Here is a 23,833-nt window from a genome sequence, read left to right as displayed (position 1 = left end):
AAGGCTTTTTACAGACCATCTCTGGGTGGCTCAACGGTAAAGAATCTGCCTGCAATGCAGGAGACACAGGAAACAGGTTCAGATCCCTGGTTCAGGAAGATCCCCTGGAGAAGGGCAATGCAACCCACTCCAGTATTCTTGCCTGGAGAATCCCATGGACAGAGGAATCTGGCGGGGTACAGTCCATGGGGTCACAAAGAGCTGGACACGACTGAATACACAGACTTCTCCAATGAAATAAGAAAACACCAACATATAGGTGGTCTGACAAAAAACAATAAACTTCAGAAAATAAGCAGTAAAATAATCTCCAGATCAAAAAGGATTACAGAAGAAATTGTAACAACCAGATTGATGAAAAAGAGAACTTTAGAAATGAGTTATCTCAGAGGAAAATGTATATACAAAGGCTTTTATTACTAAAAATACATTAAGCATTTAAATTTAACTAGAAAATAACTGAGAAAAGCAGATGGCGAGAATTAACATAAAAGCTAAAACTACCAAACTGACGTGGTAGAAATGGTAACACCAAAAACTGATTCTTTCAAAACACCAATAATATCCTCTAGGCAAGCATGATTAGAAAACACAAGTATTCAACATCAGGAATAAGAAGATATAATACAGAAGAGGTTAACTAATATCCTATACCTCTACAGTTATAATTAAGAAAATCTAGAATGGATGATTGTCTTTTAAAGTGGTGGTGATAGAGGAGGGGAAATTCATAAATAACACCAAACAACTATGGAAAGCTACCACTATAAGCACAGGCCAGGTGACTTTACATATTGATTCAGCTAGTTTTCAACAAATGAATAAAGATTTCAAATTATAACACTTGAATATCAAAACCTCTTTAATCTAGCTTAAAGCTGGTAAATGAGACAAAAATCAGAAAGTTGTAAAAACCGAGCCAAGTACCCACAAAATGCAAAACTTCCTAAATGAAGTACTAGCAGATTAAATCTGTATACCGTAAGCAGGAATTCACTAACCTTAAATTAATGTAATATTTTTTTTAAGTTATCAAAAGCTGAAAGAGTAAATAAAACTCCACAGCCTTTCTCAACAGTAAGAAATACCTAAAATATAAAGACCACTTACAGACTAACAGCAAAAATATTAGATGGCAAAAATACTGCAGAGATGTCCAATCCAGGAATAAGACAGCAATCTACTGATTCACAATGTTATTTTGGAGATTCTAAAACAATAACCTAAAAACCATATAGTTGAAAAAATAAATTTTGGGGATTTAAAATCTGGAAAACCACTAAAATGAAGAAAATTGACTTATCAACTGGGTAAGAAAAATACAAAAAGCAATAAAAAATAGGGGTGGGGTAACAGAGCCTAAACCCAGCAATTAACTTGACAAGAAAAGTATAGCAATTACATAATTAAATTCTAACATTGCAACGAAGGGCATGCAACAAGTCTTACTGGAGAAAAGTTTCTGAATGGAAGACAATGTCAGTCTATCCAGAGCTAATACATATGTATGTATACAACATTCAGTCAAAATCTAAAGGCACTTATCAGTAACTGGAAAAAGTTTTTAAAGTTCCTCTTTGAAATTTTCCCCCAACTATTTGAAAAATAGTGGTAGCCTTATCTTTCCAGATAAACTTAATGTAAAACTGTATTACTCACAGGAAAAAAGTAGATCAGGGGACAATAAACTAGTGTTTCAATTGTACAAGGTGGGGTTTAAACATATGGTACTGGCACAAATGGGTATCCATCTGCAAGTAAAGAATCCTATCTCATACCACATACAAAAAGTTTAACTGAGGGCTTATACACCTAACAGAAAAAATTTAGAAATTTAAGAGATGTTAATGGTTTGGGGGATGGACCTTAACACTAAAAATCTAAAAGCAACTACAAAAAAATATGTATCTGATAATACCAAAATTTAAAACTGTCTGCAAGGAAAAAGACAGCACAATCAGATTTAGGGCAAATGACAAAGTGGGAAAGCTTTTACAAATTGTTAAGTGGACAACAAAAATTGATTCAACTAGTCATGAGAAGTATAAATTAAGATAGTAAACAAAATAGGATATTTTTTGCCACAAAAAAAGTCACAGAAACTAAAGCGAATGATTAGCTTCAGTTCAGGCATGGATGCTGAGAAAACCAGAACTTTTGTACATTTATTGCTGATGACATTGAGAACGTCAGCTGGCTACAACTGCCAGAACTTAGAACACACATTCTTTGGAGAACTCAGTCAATGTACATAAAGAAAAGTATGGGATGTAATGACATTTAAACAGCATTGTCTATAGGAACAAAGAGAAAAAGCAATCAATGTAAACAGACGAATGGTTAAATACATTATAATATATCCATACAATGGACTGTAATGCCCAAATACAGATAAGGCCTGTCCATGTTGAAATGAATTGCTAAGTATACAAAATGAACCCATTTTTAATACCTCCCATAATATTACATACGCAGATCTATACACATATCTATATTCATGGATCGATACACTCCGAACTCCTTATATCCTTCAGATGGGACTGAGACAGGACAGTAAGAAGGGGGTGGATAAATAAAATTTTTAAGATACTTTCATATTTAAGGATTGTTTTATTTTCTTAATAAAAACTAGGCTTTGAATATAAATTAAAATTCTTATTTTTCCAAATGAAAATGCTGATACTAGCTAAAGTTCATAATTTAAGAAAGAGGCACTAATAGATTACTTAGAATTATGGCAGCAACCACCAGGGTAAATAGGAATCAGGAGGACTAGGAATGAGATGGTAGATTTTTCCTTATGTAGAACTAGGCAGCAGAATCTCTTAAGGTGACTTGGGCTTACATACAGTATGACATATAAAGTACATCTACATTTTAAATGCCTTCAAGAGCTTAGTAAATCATCTTAAGTAAAGTCTGGCATATAAAACAAAAACCAAGAAGAACCAATTGTATGTATTAGTTGGGTCCCCAGGTAACTGAAAACTGTTTTTAAGCAATCCCCACCATACCTTTAAAACAACTTTTATCCTCAAGTGGAAAGTAGCCACATTCAAATGAATTAAAGGATAAGTAAAAAGAACTGCAACTTTATTAAAAGTAAATAAATGTAACATATAGTATGTACAGATGGCACATGGTGCCAATTTTATTTGCAGATAGTATTCCAAAGTTCACAAGTTACACTTTTGCCACAGCCTTGGCTAAATCTTGAACTAGTGCAGAATTCAGCTGTGCTAGAGTGCTGATCTTAGCATGCTTAGATGTGGCATACTTGTTCTTGACAGTCTGGAAGAGAAAAGTATAGAAATTAATGATGGAAAAGAATCATGAGAATCATAAGAATCATAAGAATCAATGGTACAGATATTCACTTAAAAATCAACTCCTAAAAAAAAAACAAACAAAAAACCAACTCCTTAAAAAAGTAAGCTATGAATTTACAGGCAGGCATGAAGTCTGAATGATTTCCACTTTCCCCAGCACCCTACAGGACCACTGATTGACTCACCATGTGCTTTGTAAGCCCGCGGTTCACCATGACCACATTCTTTGCCAGGTGTTGCATAACAACAAGAAGGGATTCCTCAGTGTATGACAGGTAATGCTGCAGAGTTGGTGTCTAAGACAACAAAAGTTAAAGGGTTTTCATAAAATTTCTAGATGTTCTTCAAAAGTAGGGTAGGGTAGGGAAGTAGACACTCTCTATGATTATAATCGAAATTTAAGACAAGCTTAAGACTCTTTCTTCCCCAATTACTCTTCTTTCGTGGCTTCTCTAGGATCCTGTGCTCAAACTTAATTACACTTTTGTAATTGCTGAATTGTCCACCCCAAAGCTAGACTCCAAGTTATCTGGAGCTGACTTTCTCATTCACAGCTCTGTTTCTAGGGCCTAGAGTATTACCACATGACATATAAGAGAAATACTCATTGATCAACAAATATGAATGAACTTCTGGTATGTTATTTCACCTGCTTGAGCTACTCTCTACAAGGAGCAGCAGCTGCTCTGCCTTTCTCAAAGGGGAATAGAAAGATGAGATTAGGCAATGAAATGGAAGCATTCTAAGAAAATATCACAAGATATCATAATCATCGCCTCAGAAGATGCCATATGTAGGAGCCATATGAATAGTCCTTTAATGACAACAGCTCTATCCTGAGCAAAGAGTGACATTTCAAAGCTCAGGATAGTATCAGTTTGTGGGACAAAGCTTACCCATTCACCATTATCAAGAATTTTCAGTGCTAAGCAAAAAGCTCCCGCTGCAATCTGAGAAGGAGGAAAGTGCACCATATCGTAGTCCAGCATAGTTAGTTCCATCAGATATTTGGCCAGAGTGTGTAGCTCAACATCAACCTGGAATAAAACCCACAGGTTCTGTCAGAGAATTCTGCCCTGGCAGTAACTAGAATGCCCATCACTGTACCTACAATTGTTTGCCTATAAATTCTCAAATGCAATTCCCCATGAAAGGCTTTAATAATATTAACACACAGACCGACTGGAAATAAAAGACCACTTTTATGCCTTCTTCAGGCAGTTAGGTATAAATATAAGGCATTTGAATTAGATCTCAATGGCTAGCAGTATTCCCTAATGTACCATACCAGAGGTTTCAAGAAATCTGTACCTCTCCAATCTTAGATGCTCTTCGAAGGAAATGCAGGGGTAGAGGGCGACCCAGACTAAAATTTAAAGCTCTTAGAATCTTCATTTCCATCTGTCTGATTTGAAACTTGGTGTAGGTATTGTCAGTCACAAAGGCAAAGTCACCGATTTCTGGAGGGTACATTTCCTCGTATTTGCTTGCAACAAACATGGCAGTGACTCCAACCAGCTGCAGCATCTTCTTGGGCACACAATTATCCTACGGTGGGAATTTCAACTCCATGAATAGGTAATAGGTATTTGAAAAAGGAGGCACAGAACTGTGAAGGAGAGATAGGAAAGACATTCCCACAACAAAATCTCAAAGATACCCCATGCCTCAAGACAGATTTTAGCTGAAAAGGTCTGTTTCTTATGACTCAGAGAGGACCCTGAGAGGAAGAACCCTCAGCTGCTGAATTACACTCACCTGCATGAACCGATCAATTATGGAAACAGTCATGTACATGGTCTCCTGCAGTAACCTGAATTTCATTTGAACTTGCACTAGCCAGTCAATTAGGATGGCTCTCATGTTTCCAGTGACTTCACGACCCATTAGGTATTTTGGTTTGACTGCTTGCTCTCCCTGCAAAAGAAATGCTGGTTACCCTAAGAAGTAAGACTCCACATTACATTTCTGACCAGAAATAACTGGTCACTCAGAACAGCTCTGGAACATTTAGAATCTTTAATTGCTCTAAGCCCTATTATCACTTGGTCACTGCAAACAGCTCCATGACTGAGAAACAAAGAAAGCACACACCAAACAGGATAGTGTGGCAGGTTTTCACACTGGCAAATTTCACTATATCCACTTCACCATCACTACTACTGGCCCACATCCTGTCCCCCTTCACAAATAAAGATACTGTACTATCACCTCAGATCTTTTTAAGACTCTAAACCCAGAACCCTGAGCTTTATGTGTGTGTGCTCAGTTGTATCAGACTCTTTGCAACCCCATGGACTGTAACTAACCAGGGTCCTCTGTCCATGGGATCTTCTAGTCAAAAATACTGGAGCAGGTTGCCATTTCCTAGTCCAGGAGATCCTCCTGACCTAGGGATCAAACCTCATCTCTGTGCCTCCTGCGTTGGCAGGCAGATTCTTTACCATTGCACCACCTGGGAAGCCCCTGAGCTTCATGGAATTAAGAGAAAATAATAGTAGCAGCTCCCAGATCAGCTGGAATTAATATGCTACCACACGTGCGCTTCAAGGTTTAAACCCTGAAACAGCATGGGTGAGAAAAGTCAACCATCAAAATCCAGCACACACATCTAAGTTAGACCACTAACTTTAAAAACAAGGGAGAAGGGACCTTCCATGGTGGTTGAGAGGTTGGGACCCTCTGCTCCAAATGCAGGGGGCCCAGGTTTGATCCCTGGTCAGGAAACTAGGTCCTGAGTGCTATAAATAAGACCTAGTGTAGCCAAATAAATAAAAAACAAAAACAAAGGAGAAAAAATTCAGAGAAGGCTGGTTCTGGCGAAAGTCTTACAGGACAATCCTGTAGAAAATGGAGATGCCCAAAATAACCAGGCAACAGCCTGCTGAAGATATTAATGATGCCACTACAATAGAATGCATTATAAACAAGCAACTGAGTAAGTTTGTTAACTGTATTGCTTATGTTGTTAACATACAGAACGCCTCCTTGTTTGGGGGAAAAGAGCAAAGGACACCAATTTCATTCAGAAATGAGATGAAATGGAAGAAGACCAAAAGCTTTAGTTTTTGAGTATGCTCTTCTTGGACAAAAACAATTTCTCAGATATCACATGTTCATAAGCCACACTGGCCCAAAATGCCTTGGGTTTGGCTTATGTTTTTTACCACCTTCTCCATACACGTATATTAATTTATAACCAACCCTATGGTACGAGCAGAGGTGAACTGAAGGTTCCAGTTAATATAAACCAGTAGCACTTATCAGTTTTTGCTGGAGAGCCTAGTGATTAGAGAATGCTGCTAGAATTTACAATGAGCTACCAAAGTAAAACAACATGTGTTTATAAGCCATTTAATGATTCATGGTGGCTTATAAATATATGAACAAAATAAAGTCATTTAAAAGTAAGGAATTATGAGGATGGGAAGTAAGAGTAATGAAAGAAATAAGACGGAGGCCAGAGTAAGACTACACAAAATTAACATCACACACCTGACGCAGGCAGTGCATTCGATTTTTAAGATTACTAACCTGCCTGCTTGAGAGAAACACTATCACTGTGCCCATAAAGTTAATAGACTAGTTATCTGAACCAAAACAAAACTGGCAAAGGATAATTAGCATTCTCCATTACTTCTCCTCTACACATGGACATCACCAGATGGTCAATACCGAAATCAGACTGATTATATTCTTTGCAGCCAAAGATGGTGAAGCTCTATACAGTCAGCAAAAACAAGACTGTGACTCAGATCATGAATTCCTTATGGCCAAGTTCAGATTTAAATCGAAGAAAGCAGGGAAAACCACTAGACCATTCAGTAATGACCTAAATCAAATCCATTATGATTATACAGTAGAAGTGACAAATAGATTCAAGGGATTAGATCTGATAGATTGCCTGAAGAACTAATGGATGGAGGTTCCTGACACTGTACGGGAGACATGGATCAAGACCATCCCCAAGAAAAAGAAATGCAAAAAGGCAAAAGGGTTGTCTGAGGAAGCCTTACAAATAGCCGTGAAAAGAAGAGAAGTGAAAGGCAAAGGAGAAAAGGAAAGATATACCCACTTGAAAGCAGAGTTCCAAAGAGTAGCAAGGAGAGATCAGAAAGCGTTCCTCAGTGATCAATGCAAAGAAATAGAGGAAAACAATAGAATGGGAAAGACTAGAGATCTCTTCAAGAAAATTAGAGATACCAAGGGAATATTTCATGCAAAGATGGGCACAATAAAGGAGAGAAGTGGTATGGACCTAACAGAAACAGAAGATATTAAGAAGAGGTGGCAAGAATACACAGAACTGTACAAAAGAGATCTTCACATAATGGTGTGATCACTCACCTAGAGCCAGACATCCTGGAATGTGAAGTTAAATGGGCCTTAGGAAGCATCACTACAAAGCTAGTGGAGGTGACGGAATTTCAGTTAAGCTATTTCAAATCCTAAATGATGATGCTGTGAAAGTGTTGTACTCAACATGCCAGCAAATTTGGAAAACAGTAGTGGCCACAGGACTGGAAAAGGTCAGTTTTCACTCCAATCCCAAAGAAAGGCAATGCCAAAGAAATGTTCAAACTACCGCACAATTGCACTCATCTCACACACTAGCAAAGTAATGCTCAAAATTCTCCAAGCAAGGCTACACCAGTACATGAACCAAGAACTTTCAGATATTCAAGCTGGATTTAGAAAAGGCAGAGGAGCCAGAGATCAAATTGCCAACATCTGCTGGATCATCGAAAAAAATAGTTCCAGAAAAACATCTACTTCTGCTCTATTGACTATGCCAAAGCCTTTGACTGTGTGGATCCCAACAAACTGGAAAATTCTTCAAGAGATGGGAATACCACAACACCTGACCTGCCTCCTGAGACATCTGTATGCAGGTCAGGAAGCAACAGTTAGAACTGGACATGAAACAACAGACTGGTTCCAAATAGGGAAAGGAGTATATCAATGCTGTATATTGTCACCCTGATTATTTAACTTATATGCAGAGTACATCATAAGAAATGCTGGACTGGATGAAGCACAAGATGGAATCAAGATTCCCAAGAGAAATATCAATAACCTCAAATATGCAGATGACACCACCCTTATGGCAGAAAGTGAAGAACTAAAGAGCCTCTTGATGAAAGTGAAAGAGGAGAGTGAAAAGTTGGCTTAAAGCTCAACATTCAGAAAACTAAGATCATGGAAACTGGTCCCATCACTTTATGGCAAATAGATGGGGAAACAACAGTGACAGACTTTTTTTGGGCTCCAAAATCACGGCAGATGGTGACTGCAGCCATGAAATTAAAAGACACTTACTCCTTGGAAGAAAAGTTATGACCAACTTAGACAGCATATTAAAAAGCAGAGACATTACTTTGTCAGCAAAGGTCCATCTAGTCAAGGCTAGTTAAGGATGTTTTTCCAGGGGTCATGTATGGATGTGAGAGTTGGCCTATAAAGAAAACTGAGCCCCAAAGAATTGATGTTTTTGAACTATGGTGTTGGAGAAGACTCTTGAGAGTCCCTTGGACTGCAAGGAGATCCAACCAGTCCATCCTAAAGGAAATCAGTCCTGAATATTCATTGGAAAGACTGATATTGAAGCTGATATGCCAATACTTTGGCCACCTGATGTGAAGAACTGACTCATTTGAAAAGACCCTGATGCTGGGAAAGATTGAGGGCAGGAGAAGGGGACAACAGAGGATGAGATGGTTTGATCGTATCACCAACTCAATGGACATGAGTTTGGGTAAACTCCGGGAGTTGGTGATGGACAGGGAGACCTGGCATGCTGCAGTCCATTGGGTCACAAAGAGCAGGACACAACTGAGAGACTAAACTAAACACTCCTAATTGTGATGGATATAAAATATCTTTCAATCTGTGGACTTTCCTTTAGGAAAAGCCATGGTAAAATGTTTCACTTTGAATTTCCCCTGTTCAAAATGGCAAATAAAGCTGTCATTGGGAATTTCCTGGCAGTCCAACAGTTAGGACTTTCACCTAAAATAAAAAAACAAAAAAAAAAACCTTCTTGGCATTTTGTGCCATTTTTGGCATTTTGCGAAGAACTTCAAAGTGGAATCTACTGTTAAGAAATGTTGCTTGTATCCTGCTTAAAACTGTTAATGGAACATCTCCAAGCTAGATGCAGTTTAGAAAAAAACAATGGTTTAATACTACTACTGACCTCAAGTTGTCTTAGATAAGCATAGATATCTTTCACATATTCACTACAAAGGTTTGGATCCGCTCCATCTTCTGCATCCACATCACTCACTGCAAGAATTACATCTGAGAAAGCCTGACACAAATATTCTTCTGCAGGGGCACAGCCAGATGTTTCCATGGGACTTGGAGAGGGAGTATCGACCTGGAAACAGAGAAACTTTTTGAAATAATAGCAAAAAGGAGCATACTGTCTGAGAATGAAGGTCAGATTATTGGTATCAACTCAAGAGACTATCTGCTGCATAGACATGCAGTTTATTTTCATCTTCTCAAATCTATTCAATTTGTCTTCAGGAAGTGAATAATATGAAAAGTGAGATGCCAACTTAGACTGAACCAATTTAAAATCAGAAGCATGCTAACAGGTAAAAGAGAGGAAGCAAGTTCATACCTAGACTCTCCTCCAAAGGGAACTGATTAGTAACGTGTTGTTTAGCAAGGTCATGTAAAGTTAATCCAAGTGAATGACAAGTTAGCTTTCAGTCTTTATTTCAAAACAGGGACTGCTTCCCACTGCACAGGAGAACACAAGTTCTATCCAGACTACTAAGGATTAACTGACTTCCTTATCATGAATCATTTTCTTTAAGCTCCAGTTACCCCGTTGTCCAAACAGTTATAGAGCACTTTCACTTTCAAGTCAAGCTTTGTGTTAAGTACTGGCTTTATGGTGTCCTCAAGGGGATTTGAATTTAGAAGAAATAAGTAAATGAAGTAAAAGAGATTCTAGGAACAAAAGTAGGGGTGAGGAGAGTTACAGTGGGGTTTGGAAAATTAGGGAAAGCTTTAAACGTTGATGCATGAACTATTTTGAAGGATGAAGAGCTTATCAGTTAAAAGAAAGAGGGTGGGAAAGCAAAGGCAGGAATCAATATGGGATTTTGACGAAAAGCTCAGTATGGCCAATTAAAGACTGTGCATGCTACAGGTATCTGTGCTATGTTCACAAGATCAATACTAAAGCCATAGCCTCATACCCCCTTCCCTTAGATATAGAGAGCTAGGCAAAATGACTTTAATTATTTGCCCAACTAGCTTTAATAAAGTTTTAAAAATTAAAACTTAAGAATGCAGTTCATTGCAATTTCAGGAAAGTAGCCTCTTCAAAGATGGTGTAGTCTTCCTTCACAGAAGTAGATACATTTACATGCCTGATATTTAGTTAAAAAGTTCTTAGTTTTGAGGCCAAGTGTTAACTCATCTCTTGCCTACTCTGAAGAGCTGTTTTCTGCTTTACATCCTTATCAGAGTTACAGGCTATTGTCTGAAGGCCATGTTATGGAGTAAAAAAAAGACTCAAGAGAACAATCTGTTTCAATCAATAAATTCCAGACAGAGATGGCTTGTACCCAAAGACAGTCAAATCTTTAGTCCGGGCAGCTCAATACAGTAAACAAAGGAGGCGCAGTAAGACAATTAGAAGCACAGATTCTCAAGCCAGATAGTCTGTGTTTGAATCCAATTTTATGCCACTGATGAGAAGTGACTCTAGAAAAGAGTTTGTTATTCAGTGGCTAAGTCCTGTCCAACCCTTTTACGACCCTATGAATTTGTTTGCTCAAACTTAATACTTCTCTGTATCATTATCTAAAAAGCTAGCAATGACAATACCAGTACTGAGAGTAAGATTATGTGAGCTAATTCATGCAAAGAGGTTAGCAGAGCCTACCTCCTAAGCACTCTGTAACTATTAGTATTTATTCAAATACTATGCCATCCACTAGTAAAATGAAGGAAAAGAAACAACAGGTTCTCAAATTAGTAGAGTCAAGTTTACCAAAATAGGCTCGGGGGAGAGTTTCTCTTCCTTAACAGGCTCCGGTTCCGGTTCTGGCTCCGGCTGGGGCTCCGGCACAGGTACAGGAGCCTTTTCCAGAGGTTTTGGTACTTTTTTAGCAGTAACTTTTCCAGCAGCTAAAGTTTTTGCTTCCTGTGGATGAAAAGGAGAGAATGGAACGTTTCTCCATTACGGGTCACAGCTGGAATGCATACTCACAGAGTAGTTCAATCAGGGAGGCAGTTATACCTTTTTCAGAGGCAGTTTGGCCTGCGGTTGTTCACTGACTTTGTTACCGATGTCTCCTAGAGCTGTTCGGGGCCTCAGTCCGGGCTTAGCGATTGCAACAGAGGCCACAGGCACGCGCTTGGCCCCTGCCATACTGATCTTCGCCTTATTTTCAGCATTAATCTTACTGTTCTGTAAGAAGCAAGAGCACTTTGAGAGCTGGCTCAGCCAGGTTAGAGTAAGTCAAGGGTTAAAATGGGGGCAAAACAAGCTTTCAGGAGGGACGCCAACTGTAAATGGGCTCCTAGGGAAAACCAGGGTTCCAGGCGCTTCGGTAAGGTTGTGACAAGCCCATTTCCTTCCCGAACTCATTTCACCCATTGAAGGATCGCCTGCTCAGTCCCTGCCGTACCTAAAAAGCCATGAATTTACATTTGAAAGGAAATCTAAAAAGAGTTCATTTGCAGGCATCTTCCCCTGGGGGGTTGCGCAGTTGGTGGGAGCTCGCTCAGGGGTCCTCCATTACCTTGTAAAAAAAAAAAGGCTTCGCGTCTACCCGCCATCTGCCCCTTCCCCCCCATCCACTACCCTTTTCATCTTCTTCTCTCCTTCCGTCCGCCCCCCGAACTCTCCCACCACTTTAGGGGCCCGCCGACCTCCATCCTCCCCTCCGTCCCCCAATCTCGGTCGCGGTCCGCTCCTGCCAGGGGAACTCCGGTAGGAGAGACAAGGGAGAGGAAGCGCAGCCAGTCAGGACAGCCGCGTTTGTTCGCCGTCCGCAGCTCACCCTGGTGATCCGGAGCGCCATGGCTTCTTCTGCACCGGGCAGCCGCTCAGCGAGGAGAGGGAGAGCACTGGAGCCCCCGACCAGCCGGGAGCTTGAGTCAACCACAGGCCAACAGCCGTTCCTCCGCAGCACGCCGGGAGGAATCGGGCCCCGCCTCAGGTTTAAACCCCGCACGGCCCCCTCCTTATTGGCCTGTTCGTGGCACTCGCTCGCTTCCCATTGGCGGCGGCTGGTTCCTCCGAGAATGCATTTCCAGGGCGCTCCCGCGAAGACGTTCTGGCGGGGGCGGGGCCAGACCGTCACGTGGTCTGACTCGGCGCCTGCGCCCTCGGGCAGCGGCTGCCCCCGCCCGGAGAGGGAAGTGGTTCCTTCACCGCCCACCTGAGGAGGTGAGACTGTTAACCACGTAGTTGGCCTCAGGCCCTTGGAAAAGAGATGGTGGGGCCGCTGGTTTGCCGTGAGAGGCGGTTATGGTTTTAGTCCTGCTTGTAGTTAAACAAACTCTCCTCTTCTGCAGTGGCATGTAGCAGGAAAGGCTTTTATATACGCGTTCTTTCGTTTGATCATCCCAACAGCTCTCTGAGGTGGAGGAACTGAAGCTCAGAGAGGCTTTGGGTGACTTTCTCTGCATCAGAAGTTAGTAACACGGGACTAAACATAGATTTCTTTAGATCCATGATGTTTCCACAACACTAATAGTCTTTTAAGAATATTGCCAGCCTCTTAACCTGCCAGATTATTTCTATCAGATTGTTTCCCAAAGCCAATTTTTTGATTTGCAAATAATGTTTTACTTTTTGGTTTGAAAATAATTTCAAACAAAAAAGTTGCAAGCAAAAATATCGCAAGGGAAACACACGTATGCCCTTTACCCAGATTCAAATATCCTTAACCTTTTATCCCATTTGCTTTCTCATTAATCTCTTTCTTATGTATGTAACTACCCATCTATATATCAGTTCAGTTCAGTCGCTCAGTCATGTCCGACTCTTTGCGACCCCATGGACTACAGCAGCCAGGCCTCCCTGTCCATCACCGACTCCCGGAGTTTACCCAAACTCATGTCCATTGAGTTGGTGATGCCATCCAACCATCTCATCCTTTGTCATCTCCTTCTCCTCCTGCCCTCAATCTTTCTCAGCATCAGGGTGTTTTCAAATGAGTCAACTCTTCACATCAGGTGGCCAAATGATTGGAGTTTCAGCTTCAACATCAGTCCTTCCAATGAACATCCAGGACAGATCTCCTTTAGGATGGACTGGTTGGATCTCCTTGCAGTCCAAGGGACTCTCAAGAGGCTTCTCCAACAACACAGTTCATTTTTTTTTCTTCTTCTTCTTTTTTTTTTTCTTTCTTTAACAACACAGTTCAAAAGCATCAATTCTTCGGCGCTCAGCTTTCTTTATAGTCCAACTCTCACATCCATACATGACTATTGGAAAAACCATAGCCTTAACTAGATGGACCTTTGCTGACAAAGTAATGTCTCTGCTTTTGAATATGCTGTCTAGGTTGGTCATAACTTTCCTTCCGAGGAGTGTCTTTTAATTTAATGGCTGCAGTCACCATCTGCAGTGATTTTGGAGCCCAAAAGATAAAGTCTGTCACTGTTTCCACTGTTTCCCCATCTATTTGCCATGAAGTGATGGGACCGGATGCCATGATCTTAGTTTTCTGAATGTTGAGCTTTAAGCCAACTTTTTCACTCTCCTGTTTCACTTTCATCAAGAGGCTCTTTAGTTCTTCTTCTCTTTTTGCCATAAGGGTGGTCTCATCTGCTTATCTGAGGCTATTGATATTTCTCCCTATGTATAACTGTATATAAATTTTTTTTCCTGAAATACTTGAGGGTAAGTTCTTAAGTGTGTGTTTCGTAACAGTTATCAACTTCATACATTTACTTTATCACAACATTGTATTCAATCTAGTTTGTATTCCAGTTTTGTCAGTTGGCCTAATAATGTCCTTTCCAGCATTTTCTTTTCTCCAGTACAGGACCCCACTAGGGCAATGTTGGATGTAGTCTCCTTTAGTCCAGAACAATTCCTGTAGCTTTTCTTTTTCTTCTATAACACTGATGGTTTTGAAGAATACAGTACTCCCTGCCACTTTTTAGAAAAGAGAATTTTCTTATTTTTGTGTTTGTATAATTGTTCCTTGTGATTTGCATTCTTGGCTGTTAAGCCACGTAGGTGACATCATGTTCTTCTCAGGGAATCAACTCTGCAGACATACAGTGTTCACCTGTTCCCCATAAGTGAGATTAATTTTGATCACATGGTTACACTTTTACCTCCTTTCTCCAGTGTATTTAGTTGTTTGTTTCTTACAACTAATAAAGTGTCTATGGTGAGACACTTTAGAACCATGCTTTTCATCAGATTTCCCCCTGAGTTTCACCTCCTCGAGCAGCAGCACTTGCTTAGGAAATGTTGTCATTGTTATTTCAGTGCCGTGGGCTCTCTCCAACTAGCTGAAGCTGATTTAAAAAAAAAAAAAAAAAAGCATACACTTTGAATGATCCTAGGATGTCAGGCCTTTAGCAGACTTAAGTGACAACCCTTTTGTGACCATTGCACAGTGGAACTTCTTTTAACACAGTAGTTCTTAACTGGTGAACATTTTGTCCCGGGGTGGGAGAGGCTGCGGGGAGGGGGAGATTTGGCATTTCTGATTGTCACAACTGGGAAGGTGCTTACTGCCATCTAGTAGGTGAAGATCAGAGAGGTTTCTAAACATCCTACAGTGTATAAAGCAGTCTTACCCGCTAAACACACACATACACAAATAATTATCCAGCCCCAAATGTCAGTTGGGTTTCCCTGGTGGCTCAAATCAGTAAAGAATCTGCCTGCAATGCAGGAGACCTGGCTTCGATCCCTGGGTCAGGGAAGATCCTCTGGAGGAGGGCATGGCAACCCAGTCCAGTATTTTTGCCTGGAGAATCCCCATGGACAGAGGAGCATGGCGGGCTGCAGTACCTGGGGTCGCAAAGAGTGGGACCCAACTGAGTGACTAAGCACAGCAAATGTACATAATTTAGGAGTACAGGCTTGAGAAATTTTTCAAATTGTGTTCATGCCTTATGAGTTGTTTCTATTCAGAATGTTAATATCTGTTTTTAGGAGCTGTGTTTTTTTTTTTTAGCTGCATTGGTTGCAGCACTTGGGATCTTTGTTGCATCATGCAGGATCTTTTTCGGTGAACAGTCTTTCTAGTTGTGGCACTCAGGCTTATTTGCCCCAAGGCATGTGGGATCTTAGGTCTCTGACTAGGGATTGAACCCCTTCGTTGCAGGGCAGATTTTTGACCACTGGATCACCAGAATGTTAACTTTTGATGCTTAATTAACACAAATTTCATGGATCATCTCCTTTCTTTATAACACTTAAAAACTTGATTTATCTCCTGGGTGAACTACTCCATGTTCTCTTCCCTGCCTGGTTTTTAGTGCCAGCCACATACCAGGCAGTGTTCTAGGTGCTAGGAAAACAGCTCTGAACAAAACGGATGAGATCCCTGCTCTCATTAAGTGTATATTCCAGGAGAGTGTATATTCTAGGAGAGAAACTAAGTAAATAAGTACAATAGGAAAAAACCAGATAGTACTAAGTGCAAAGGCAGAGACTAAAAAGAAAGTGATTCAAATAGAGCTATTTGGTAGCTGGCTTAGACTTGGTGGGTCAGAGAGTCTGAGAAGTTGACATTTAAGCTGAGGCTTAAATGACAAGAAGGAAAACATTCCAGAGAGAGGAAATAGTCTGTGAAAACCAGTGATAGTGTTGACCTAAAATAGACTGCCAGTTATTTCTCCAGCAAAAATGGGTTTATTCACAATCAACAAAGACTTGCAATTTGGGATCTGTAACCATGGCAAGCCATACAAGTCCCATGCCACTAGAGGACTCTTACAGAGAGGGGAAAAGGGAGTTGGAAGGGCTATAGTAAAGAGTCCATTGAAGGAACTCAGAATTTGAAGTATAGTCGCTCTTTATTGACTGCATTCTTGCCAGGAAGAAGAGGAAGTCCCTATTCTTCCTGTCGGGCCCTGCTATAGCTGGGCTTCCCAGGTGGCTCAGTGGGAAAGAATCTGCCTGCCAGTGTAGGAGACTCAGGTTCAGTCCCTGGGTCGGATGAGCCCCTGGAGCAGGAAATGGCAACTCGCTCCAGTATTCTTGCCGGGAAAATTCCATGGACGGAGGAGCCTGGCCACAGACAGAGGAGTCCAAATGGTCACAAGAGAGTCGGACACGACTTAGCAGCTAAATAACAACAGTCACAGGGTGTGAAATGTCCCCTTTCTGACCTCCGTTCTATTTTAATTGAGGTTTCTGTTTATTGATTTTTTAAATAGGCATGAGCTTGTCTTGTTAAGAAAAGCCTATATGGCTAGAGCATGGGGGGAGGTAGGAGTAGAGATGAGATTGAAGAAAGTGGAAAGGGTAAAATTATATAAGGCTTTGTTAAGCCAAGCTATGATAGGTACAGTGGAAGGCTTTGAGGGTTTTAAGCCAAGGCGTGGCATAATCTATCCTTTTGAAAGATAGTGATTGTGGAGAGATTTCACAGTGTAGATGGGGAGGAGGCCAGAGGGAAGCAGGAGGAGGGGAAGAGAAGCAGGGGAACCATTAAGAGCCTGCTGGAGGAGGCCAGATAAAAGATGCTGACTTTGATGGTACTAGTAGCGCTAGACAGAAAGAGAGATTCTGGATATATTTTGGAGGTAGACTTGCTGAGTCTTGATGGTTTACATGCTTGGAGTGAAGGAAAAGAATCAAGGATAACGCTTAGGTTTTGACTTGAGTAAATGAAACAGAAGACTAAGAGATGAACATTTTTTAGGGAGTAGCAGGTTTTGGGTAGGAGATCAAGAATTCTGCTACATTTGGAATGCCTAGAGATATACAAGAGAAGTCTATTAGGCAAAGGTCAGTGTGGGAGCTAAAGCCTCTTTTCCTGTAGATAGCATTATAACTGTGATGCAGGTGAGATCATCTAGAGAATGTAAAGCAGAATTGATGCCCAGGAGCAAGCCCCAGGGCCCTCCATTTTAAAGACTGAACAGAGAGGGGGAGCCCTCCCTGTCAGGAAGTTAGGAAGATTGGGGAAGAATACCAAACAGGTAGGACACCAAATAGTGGTTTCTCATAAAAGAGAAGGTGGTGTTTCACAGAGGGAGTAGTGATTTAACATGGCAGATTGAATATACATATTTCTTCCTGAAGGCAATAAAGGGATTTTTTCTTTAAATGCATAAACTTTCAAAGATGGGTGAGGAAACAATAATGACATCATTTTGGAAGCAGGAAACACACTGAAGAGTGATAATGGAAGTACCAGACCAGGGAAGTCTGAATCTAGGCTGGCAATGGAGATTAAAGCAGCAAATTGATCCATACTGTGGATTCCAGCTAGTCTTGGGAATTGGAGGCACCAGGAGTCTATGAAACTGGTGACATAGGTAGAGTTGAGTGCAGGACTGCTTGATAACCTCCTGCATTTGGGAGCATAGTTAGAGTGAAACATCTTCTTGGTCCTGGCAGATGATTAGAGGCTGAACTAATGGAACTTGGGATTTCAGACTCCAGGCAAGTTGAAAGGGGATGAAGTGAAATTCTTCATCCCAATGAGTGAGACCCCTGCTCCCTCTTCCACTTAGTCCCCTAAATGCAGGCAGCTGGACTTATGCCCTCCTAAGTGAGATCAAGCTGTGCCTCTCTGAGAAGTGAAGAGCCTGAAAGAGAAGTCTTAAAAATACAGAAGGTTAGGAAGGATGTTCAATGAAATGGATGTGACATGTTTAAAGTGATACCATTTGACCTACTTGTATGCTGACAAAGGGTTTCTAATCAATATATTAATTTCTTACTCCTAACTATTAACAGCTGATCAAGGAGCACTGGACAGTCAAGGAAATCCTCCAACTTGAAGGAGACCTAACAAGAAAACACAAAAAGAAACTCTTAGAACTTTCCTGGTGGTCTAGTAGCTAAGACTTCACACTCCCAGTGCAGGGAGCCTGGGTTCCATTCCTGGTCAGGGAACTAGATCCTGCGTGCCTCAACTAAGACCTGGCACAGGCAAATAAATAAACATTTTTTAAAAAAAGAACTCCCAAGTGGACAGACAATTCAAGGATAAGAAAGCTAAAAAATAAGTATAAAAGTTATTTATATAATCAGAGAAAGAAAAAATAATAATGCACCCACAAACAAGTTTTAGAAAGAACTCTAGGGAATTAAAAATATGATAACAAATATTAAAAATGCAATAGCAGGTTTGTAAGGGAAAGTCAAGAAAATTTCCCCCAGAAAGGGCAAAAAGACAAAGAGATAAACTATAGCAAATATAAGAAATCTATTTATAGAAGAAATTCATTCCATAAGATCTGACATACAACAGATGGAGGAGTTCTAGAAAAAAAAAAAGACAAAAGAAAATGCAGGGAGGAGATTATTAAAGAGATAATACAAGAAAACCTCTCAGGACTAAAGGACATGAGTTTCATGGATCCATGTCTGAGAGTTGCATAATCAGTGAACAGAAGCTTCATTTCATGGCATACTGTGCTGACATATGACATTTAAAATAAAGCGGAGACCCTTAAGGAAACAAAATCGGATAGCATACAAAGGATCTAGAATCAGAATGGAATGAGGCTTTCAACAACGTTGAAAGCTACAAGATTTTGTAGGAAAATGATTTTCAATCCATAATTCGGTACCCAGTCAGACCATTAAACAGTCATAAAGTAGAATAAAGACATTTTTAGATTGGCAAAGTCTAAAAATTACTTTCCACATGTGCGTTTGTAGAAAGTTATTGGAGTGTGTAGTCTGCTAACAAGGATGAAAATTTTAAAAGGGGAAGGAGAATTCCCTGGTGGTCCAGTGGTCAGGACTCTGCACTTCTCCTGCTCAGGCGTGGATTAGTTCCCTGGTCCCTGGTTAAGAGTTGGACTGTGAAGAAAGCTGAGCGCCGAAAAATTGATGCTTTTGAACTGTGGTGTTGGAGAAGACTCTTGAGAGTCCCTTGGACTGCAAGGAGATCCAACCAGTCCATCCTGAAGGAGATCAGTCCTGGGTGTTCACTGGAAGGACTGATGCTGAAGCTGAAACTCCAGTACTTTGGCCACCTCATGCGAAGAGTTGACTCATTGGAAAAGACCCTGATGCTGGGAGGGATTGGGGGCAGGAGGAGAAGGGGACGACAGAGGACGAGATGGCTGGATGGCATCACTGACTCGATGGACATGAGTTTGAGTAAACTCTGGGAGTTGGTGATGGACAGGGAGGCCTGGCATGCTGCAATTCACAGGGTCGTAAAGAGTCGGACACGACTGAGCGACTGAACTGAACTGAACTCTCCCTGGTTGGGGAACTAAGAGCCTGCATGGTGTGGCAAGGTCAAAATAAGAGAGGAAGGTGTGGGATCAAACAGGACAAAACAAAAGAAGACAAAACAAAACAAAACAAAACAGTAGTTCCACCATAGGACAAAGGCAAAAAGAATTCCCAGGACTTTAGGTAATCCTCAGCTGACTCTTTTTAGTAGGCCTGGAGAGCAGTCAGTGTACCTTTGAATAGAATGACAAGGATGATGGTGGGTGGGACATCTCCAAGCAAAAAATTAAATCAATACCTTACTTGAAGTATTTGAATATACTGAGGAGAGATTTACACTTCTGGTGGAATTGGAGATGAATGAGTAATAGGTACAGAAAAACTAGGGAAATGAAAATAAATAAGGCACTATTAAATCTGTAACGAGCTAGTTTAAAGAAAAATTGGAAATATAATATGGGACTTAGGGCAGATTGGTTAATCCTATGGGGCAGATTGGTAAATCATATGGTCATAAAATAATTAAAACACTGAAGATCAATTTAACCCCAAATTATGGTTCAACTCTATTGCGAGGCTTGGGAGGGGAGTGTTATGTGTGAGTATGTGTGTGTGCTGATAGTATAAAAGAGCTGAACCCTCGTCTTCCATTGTTAGAAGTGGATGATTTTTAAAACTGGTAAAAAACTATGAAAAATAACAATACAAGGAAATTATTGAGAATTGTGACTGTAAATAGCAAATCACACAGTTACAATAATAGAAAATGGTTTTTTTAGAGAGCAGGAATGGTAGACAGGGGTGTAATGATTTTATCAGTTTTAAAGAACTATTTGACTTTTTAAAACAATACACTCTGTAACTGAAAAAAAAATTAAGGTTAGAGTGGTTGATGTATTGACTGAAAATCAGGGACGTTCACAATAGAATGTTGATGGAAACAGGAGTTGAAAAAGACAAAGTGTAGGGAATCCCCAGCAGTCCAGTGGTTAGGACTGCACTGTCACTGCTGAGCGCTGGGGTTCAATCCCTCATCAGGGAACTAAGATCCCATGAGCTATGTGGCCAAAAAAAAAAAAAAAAAAAAAGACAGTACACAGAAAAACACCAGAAAATAATTTCTTCAGTTGTATATTGACCATAGATTTGTAAAGCTGATGTATACTTTAACCCCTTGCCATTGTCCCTTAAATTTGTTTTTTTAGGTTTTGGATACTATGTTTAATAGTCACAGAGGTTATACAATAAAGAGTTGGTCCACCTCCACAAAGGAAAATATATTAAAAGGTTCTTGGGTATCCTTCAGGAATATTCTATGCACATATAAGAGTACATAGGCACCATGGAATATTACTCAGCCATTAAAAAGAATTCATTTGAATCAGTTCTAACAAGATGGATGAAACTGGAGCCCATTATACAGAGTGAAGTAAGCCAGAAAGATAAAGACCATTACAGTATACTAACACATATATATGGAATTTAGAAAGATGGTAACGATAACCCTATATGCAAAACAGAAAAAGAGACTCAGATGTACAGAACAGACTTTTGGACTCTGTGGGAGAAGGCGAGGGTGGGATGTTTCGAGAGAACAGCATGTATATTATCTATAGTGAAACAGATCCCCAGCCCAGGTGGGATGCATGAGACAAGTGCTCGGGCCTGGTGCACTGGGAAGACCCAGAGGAATCGGGTGGAGAGGGAGGTGGGAGGGGGGATCGGGATGGGGAATACATGTAACTCCATGGCTGATTCATGTCAATGTATGACAAAACCCACTGAAATGTTGTGAAGTAATTAGCCTCCAACTAATAAAAATAAATGAAAAAAAAAAAGAGTACATAGGTTTGGGGGAAATCTTAGCTCTCCGACCAGAGATTGAACCTGTGCCCCATGCAGGGAAGCACAGAATCCTAACCACCCAGACCATCAGATAAGTCCCATGTAAAAGCACATAGATTTTAAAGCTGCAAGATACTTCTGCTCCTACTTCTACCCCACAGTGGATGTGTGGGTGTGTGGGCATGGGGAACACAAAAATTGGTTTACAGAAGTAAGGGTGTTAATGAATTGGTACTTGAGAAGGAAGTGAAAAACTTGTTTTTGCTTTATTTAGAATATATTTTGTTATATTTAGAATATGGTCTGTATATATTTCTTGAATTGGCCTCATGCAAAAACACCTTACTGTTGAAGCTCTATTTATTGTGATGAAATAGTGTTTACATTTTAAGACCGGGAAGAAAACTTTGACATAAAAGTCTCCTTCGCTGTTTGTCTGGGTCTCCCCCTTCCCTTCCTAATATCCATTGTTCATCTGCATTACACATTAACTAGACCTTCTTAAATACAGAAGTGTCTGCTCAACTGTGAAGATCAATTTTGTTCTTTCTTCTGATGCTAGCAATGTACCTTCAAAAAGGAACAGCATTCTTTCCCAACTCTGTAGGGGGTCACGGTGACTTGCTGTTCACTTTGTACGAGTTTGTATGTGTGTGTACCTAGTCACTCAGTTGTGTCCAGCTCTGTGTGACCCCATGGTCTGTGGCCCAGGAGGCTGCAAACAAAAGTAAGACATTTGTTTTTTCCTACAGACATTACTCTGGGAATAAGTTATGCCCTGTGTGGTGGTTTAGTTGCCAAGTTGTGTCCATCTCTTGCGACCCTGTGGACTGTAGCCCGCCAGGCTCCTCTGTCCATGGGATTCTCCAGGCAGGAATGCTGGAGTGGGTTGCCATTTCCTTCTTCAGGGCATCTTCCTGACCCAGGAATCAAACCCAGGTCTCCTGCATTGCAGGCAGATTCTTTACCAACTAGGCTACAAGGGAAGCTGGCAAAGTGAGGTGAAGTATTTTACAACTAAATGTCTCACACATTTGAGAAATCTTCTATTGTAAAGTCTAACTTCACACCTCGTAGGATCTTCAGTTTGTTGGGTTAAGTAGTGATCAGGAGATGGACTTCCCTCATACCTCAGTTAGTGAAGAATCCGCGTGCAATGCAGGAGATTCTGGTTGGATTCCTGGGTCAGCAAGATCCCCTGGAGAAGGGAAAGGCTACCCACTCCAGCATTCTGGCCTGGAGAATTCCATGGACTATGGAGTTGCAAAAAGTTGGACATGACTGAGCGACTTTCACTTTCACTTTCAAGGAGATGGAGAGAAATAAAAGGGAATGAAGAAGAAAGACAAGTAGTAAAAGAAGTCCAAGAAAAAACAGATGGAGAATGAGAGGACTGTCTACTGGTCCTGGAAACTGAAGAAAGGATTCTCTTCTGCAAACCGCTCCTGCTGTATCTGTCCTTATTCTGTTTGCACAGTAATTAGTCTTTGCCCAGTGAGTAGTCTTTCTAGAAGGCTGAGTAGCCTTAGACTCTTAAGACTGGGGCTGAGTAACATGGGGTACAGTACAGAGCGAAATTAAAGCACAATTAATAGTCTTTTATTGGTGCCCAGCTATACTTTACAATGGCTGTTTGATGGGGTCAGAAGTGGGAGTACGTGAAAGGTGCTGCTGATCACCCCAGAACTCATTGGTGTTCCTAGCGGATGAACCTGAAGCTCAGAGTTTAAGCAGATCTAATTTTTAACATAGCCAAGATATGAACAAGTCAAACTTCAAAATCATAACGAAGTGCACTGATCTTCCCTGATTATTGAAAATGTATGCCCCCTCGTCCATAGTGGTTTTTGCAATCTTCCAAGAGGAAAGGTTCTCTTCCTCCTCTGAATTCTGGGCAGTGTTATACTTACCTTTCTTTCAGCATGTTATCTCTTTCATTCTTTTACATATTTTTATATTTTTAGTAACTGTTTTGTTCCTATGAAGGCAGAGACTGTATTAGACTTCTTTGTATCATGCACCCTGCTTTGTACACTTTAGGCTCTTAATGCATCTGTTGCCCTTAACAAAAATGGTTCCTATAGATGAATTTAGGACTATTGCCCTGATTGCACAGGACTGCAAGGGCTTGATCACCTTATATCACCTGGATCCAAACCCTATCATTTTAGGTCAGAGATTAGGTGACAGACACTTAGATCACAGCTATGGGCAAAGTCTGATTCCTAGGCCTGCCAGTGTCCAGCCCACTGGACAGTTTGCAGTCTCTCATATTAGGCATTCCTAT

General features: G+C 40.7%; 1 protein-coding gene and 1 long non-coding RNA gene across 2 annotated transcripts; one reads left to right on the top strand and one right to left on the bottom strand.

The window, feature by feature from the left end:
- Positions 1 to 396: 396 nt before the first annotated feature.
- CCNB1 (cyclin B1) lies at positions 397 to 12,556 on the bottom strand. The gene is made up of 9 exons (XM_020890016.2): positions 12,359 to 12,556; positions 11,593 to 11,763; positions 11,344 to 11,496; positions 9,526 to 9,708; positions 5,088 to 5,246; positions 4,641 to 4,877; positions 4,226 to 4,366; positions 3,515 to 3,625; positions 397 to 3,291 (listed from the first exon to the last, which is right to left on the bottom strand). Exons 1-9 carry the CDS (start codon positions 12,377 to 12,379, stop codon positions 3,184 to 3,186), a joined length of 1,284 nt encoding a protein of 427 aa, XP_020745675.2. The 5' UTR covers positions 12,380 to 12,556; the 3' UTR covers positions 397 to 3,183.
- Positions 12,557 to 12,665: 109 nt separating this feature from the next.
- LOC139038201 (uncharacterized) lies at positions 12,666 to 23,833 on the top strand. Its single transcript, XR_011491127.1, has 2 exons — positions 12,666 to 12,747; positions 22,856 to 23,833. It is a non-coding gene; the product is annotated as an uncharacterized lncRNA (long non-coding RNA).

Source organism: Odocoileus virginianus, chromosome 14 (genome assembly GCF_023699985.2).
Source record: "Odocoileus virginianus isolate 20LAN1187 ecotype Illinois chromosome 14, Ovbor_1.2, whole genome shotgun sequence".
NCBI classification, from domain to species: Eukaryota; Metazoa; Chordata; class Mammalia; order Artiodactyla; family Cervidae; genus Odocoileus; species Odocoileus virginianus.
The sequence above is the reverse complement of the archived record's forward strand: the minus strand, read 5'-3'. Positions and strand labels throughout refer to the sequence as shown.

Coding starts and splice junctions, on each gene's coding strand:
- CCNB1 (XM_020890016.2), bottom strand. CDS start 12,379: ATGGCGCTCCGGATCACCAGG. Junction 4,367..4,640: donor GAGCATCTAAGATTGGAGAG/GTACAGATTTCT, acceptor GTTTTATTCCAG/GTTGATGTTGAGCTACACAC. Junction 3,292..3,514: donor GCGGGCTTACAAAGCACATG/GTGAGTCAATCA, acceptor TTTCTCTTCCAG/ACTGTCAAGAACAAGTATGC.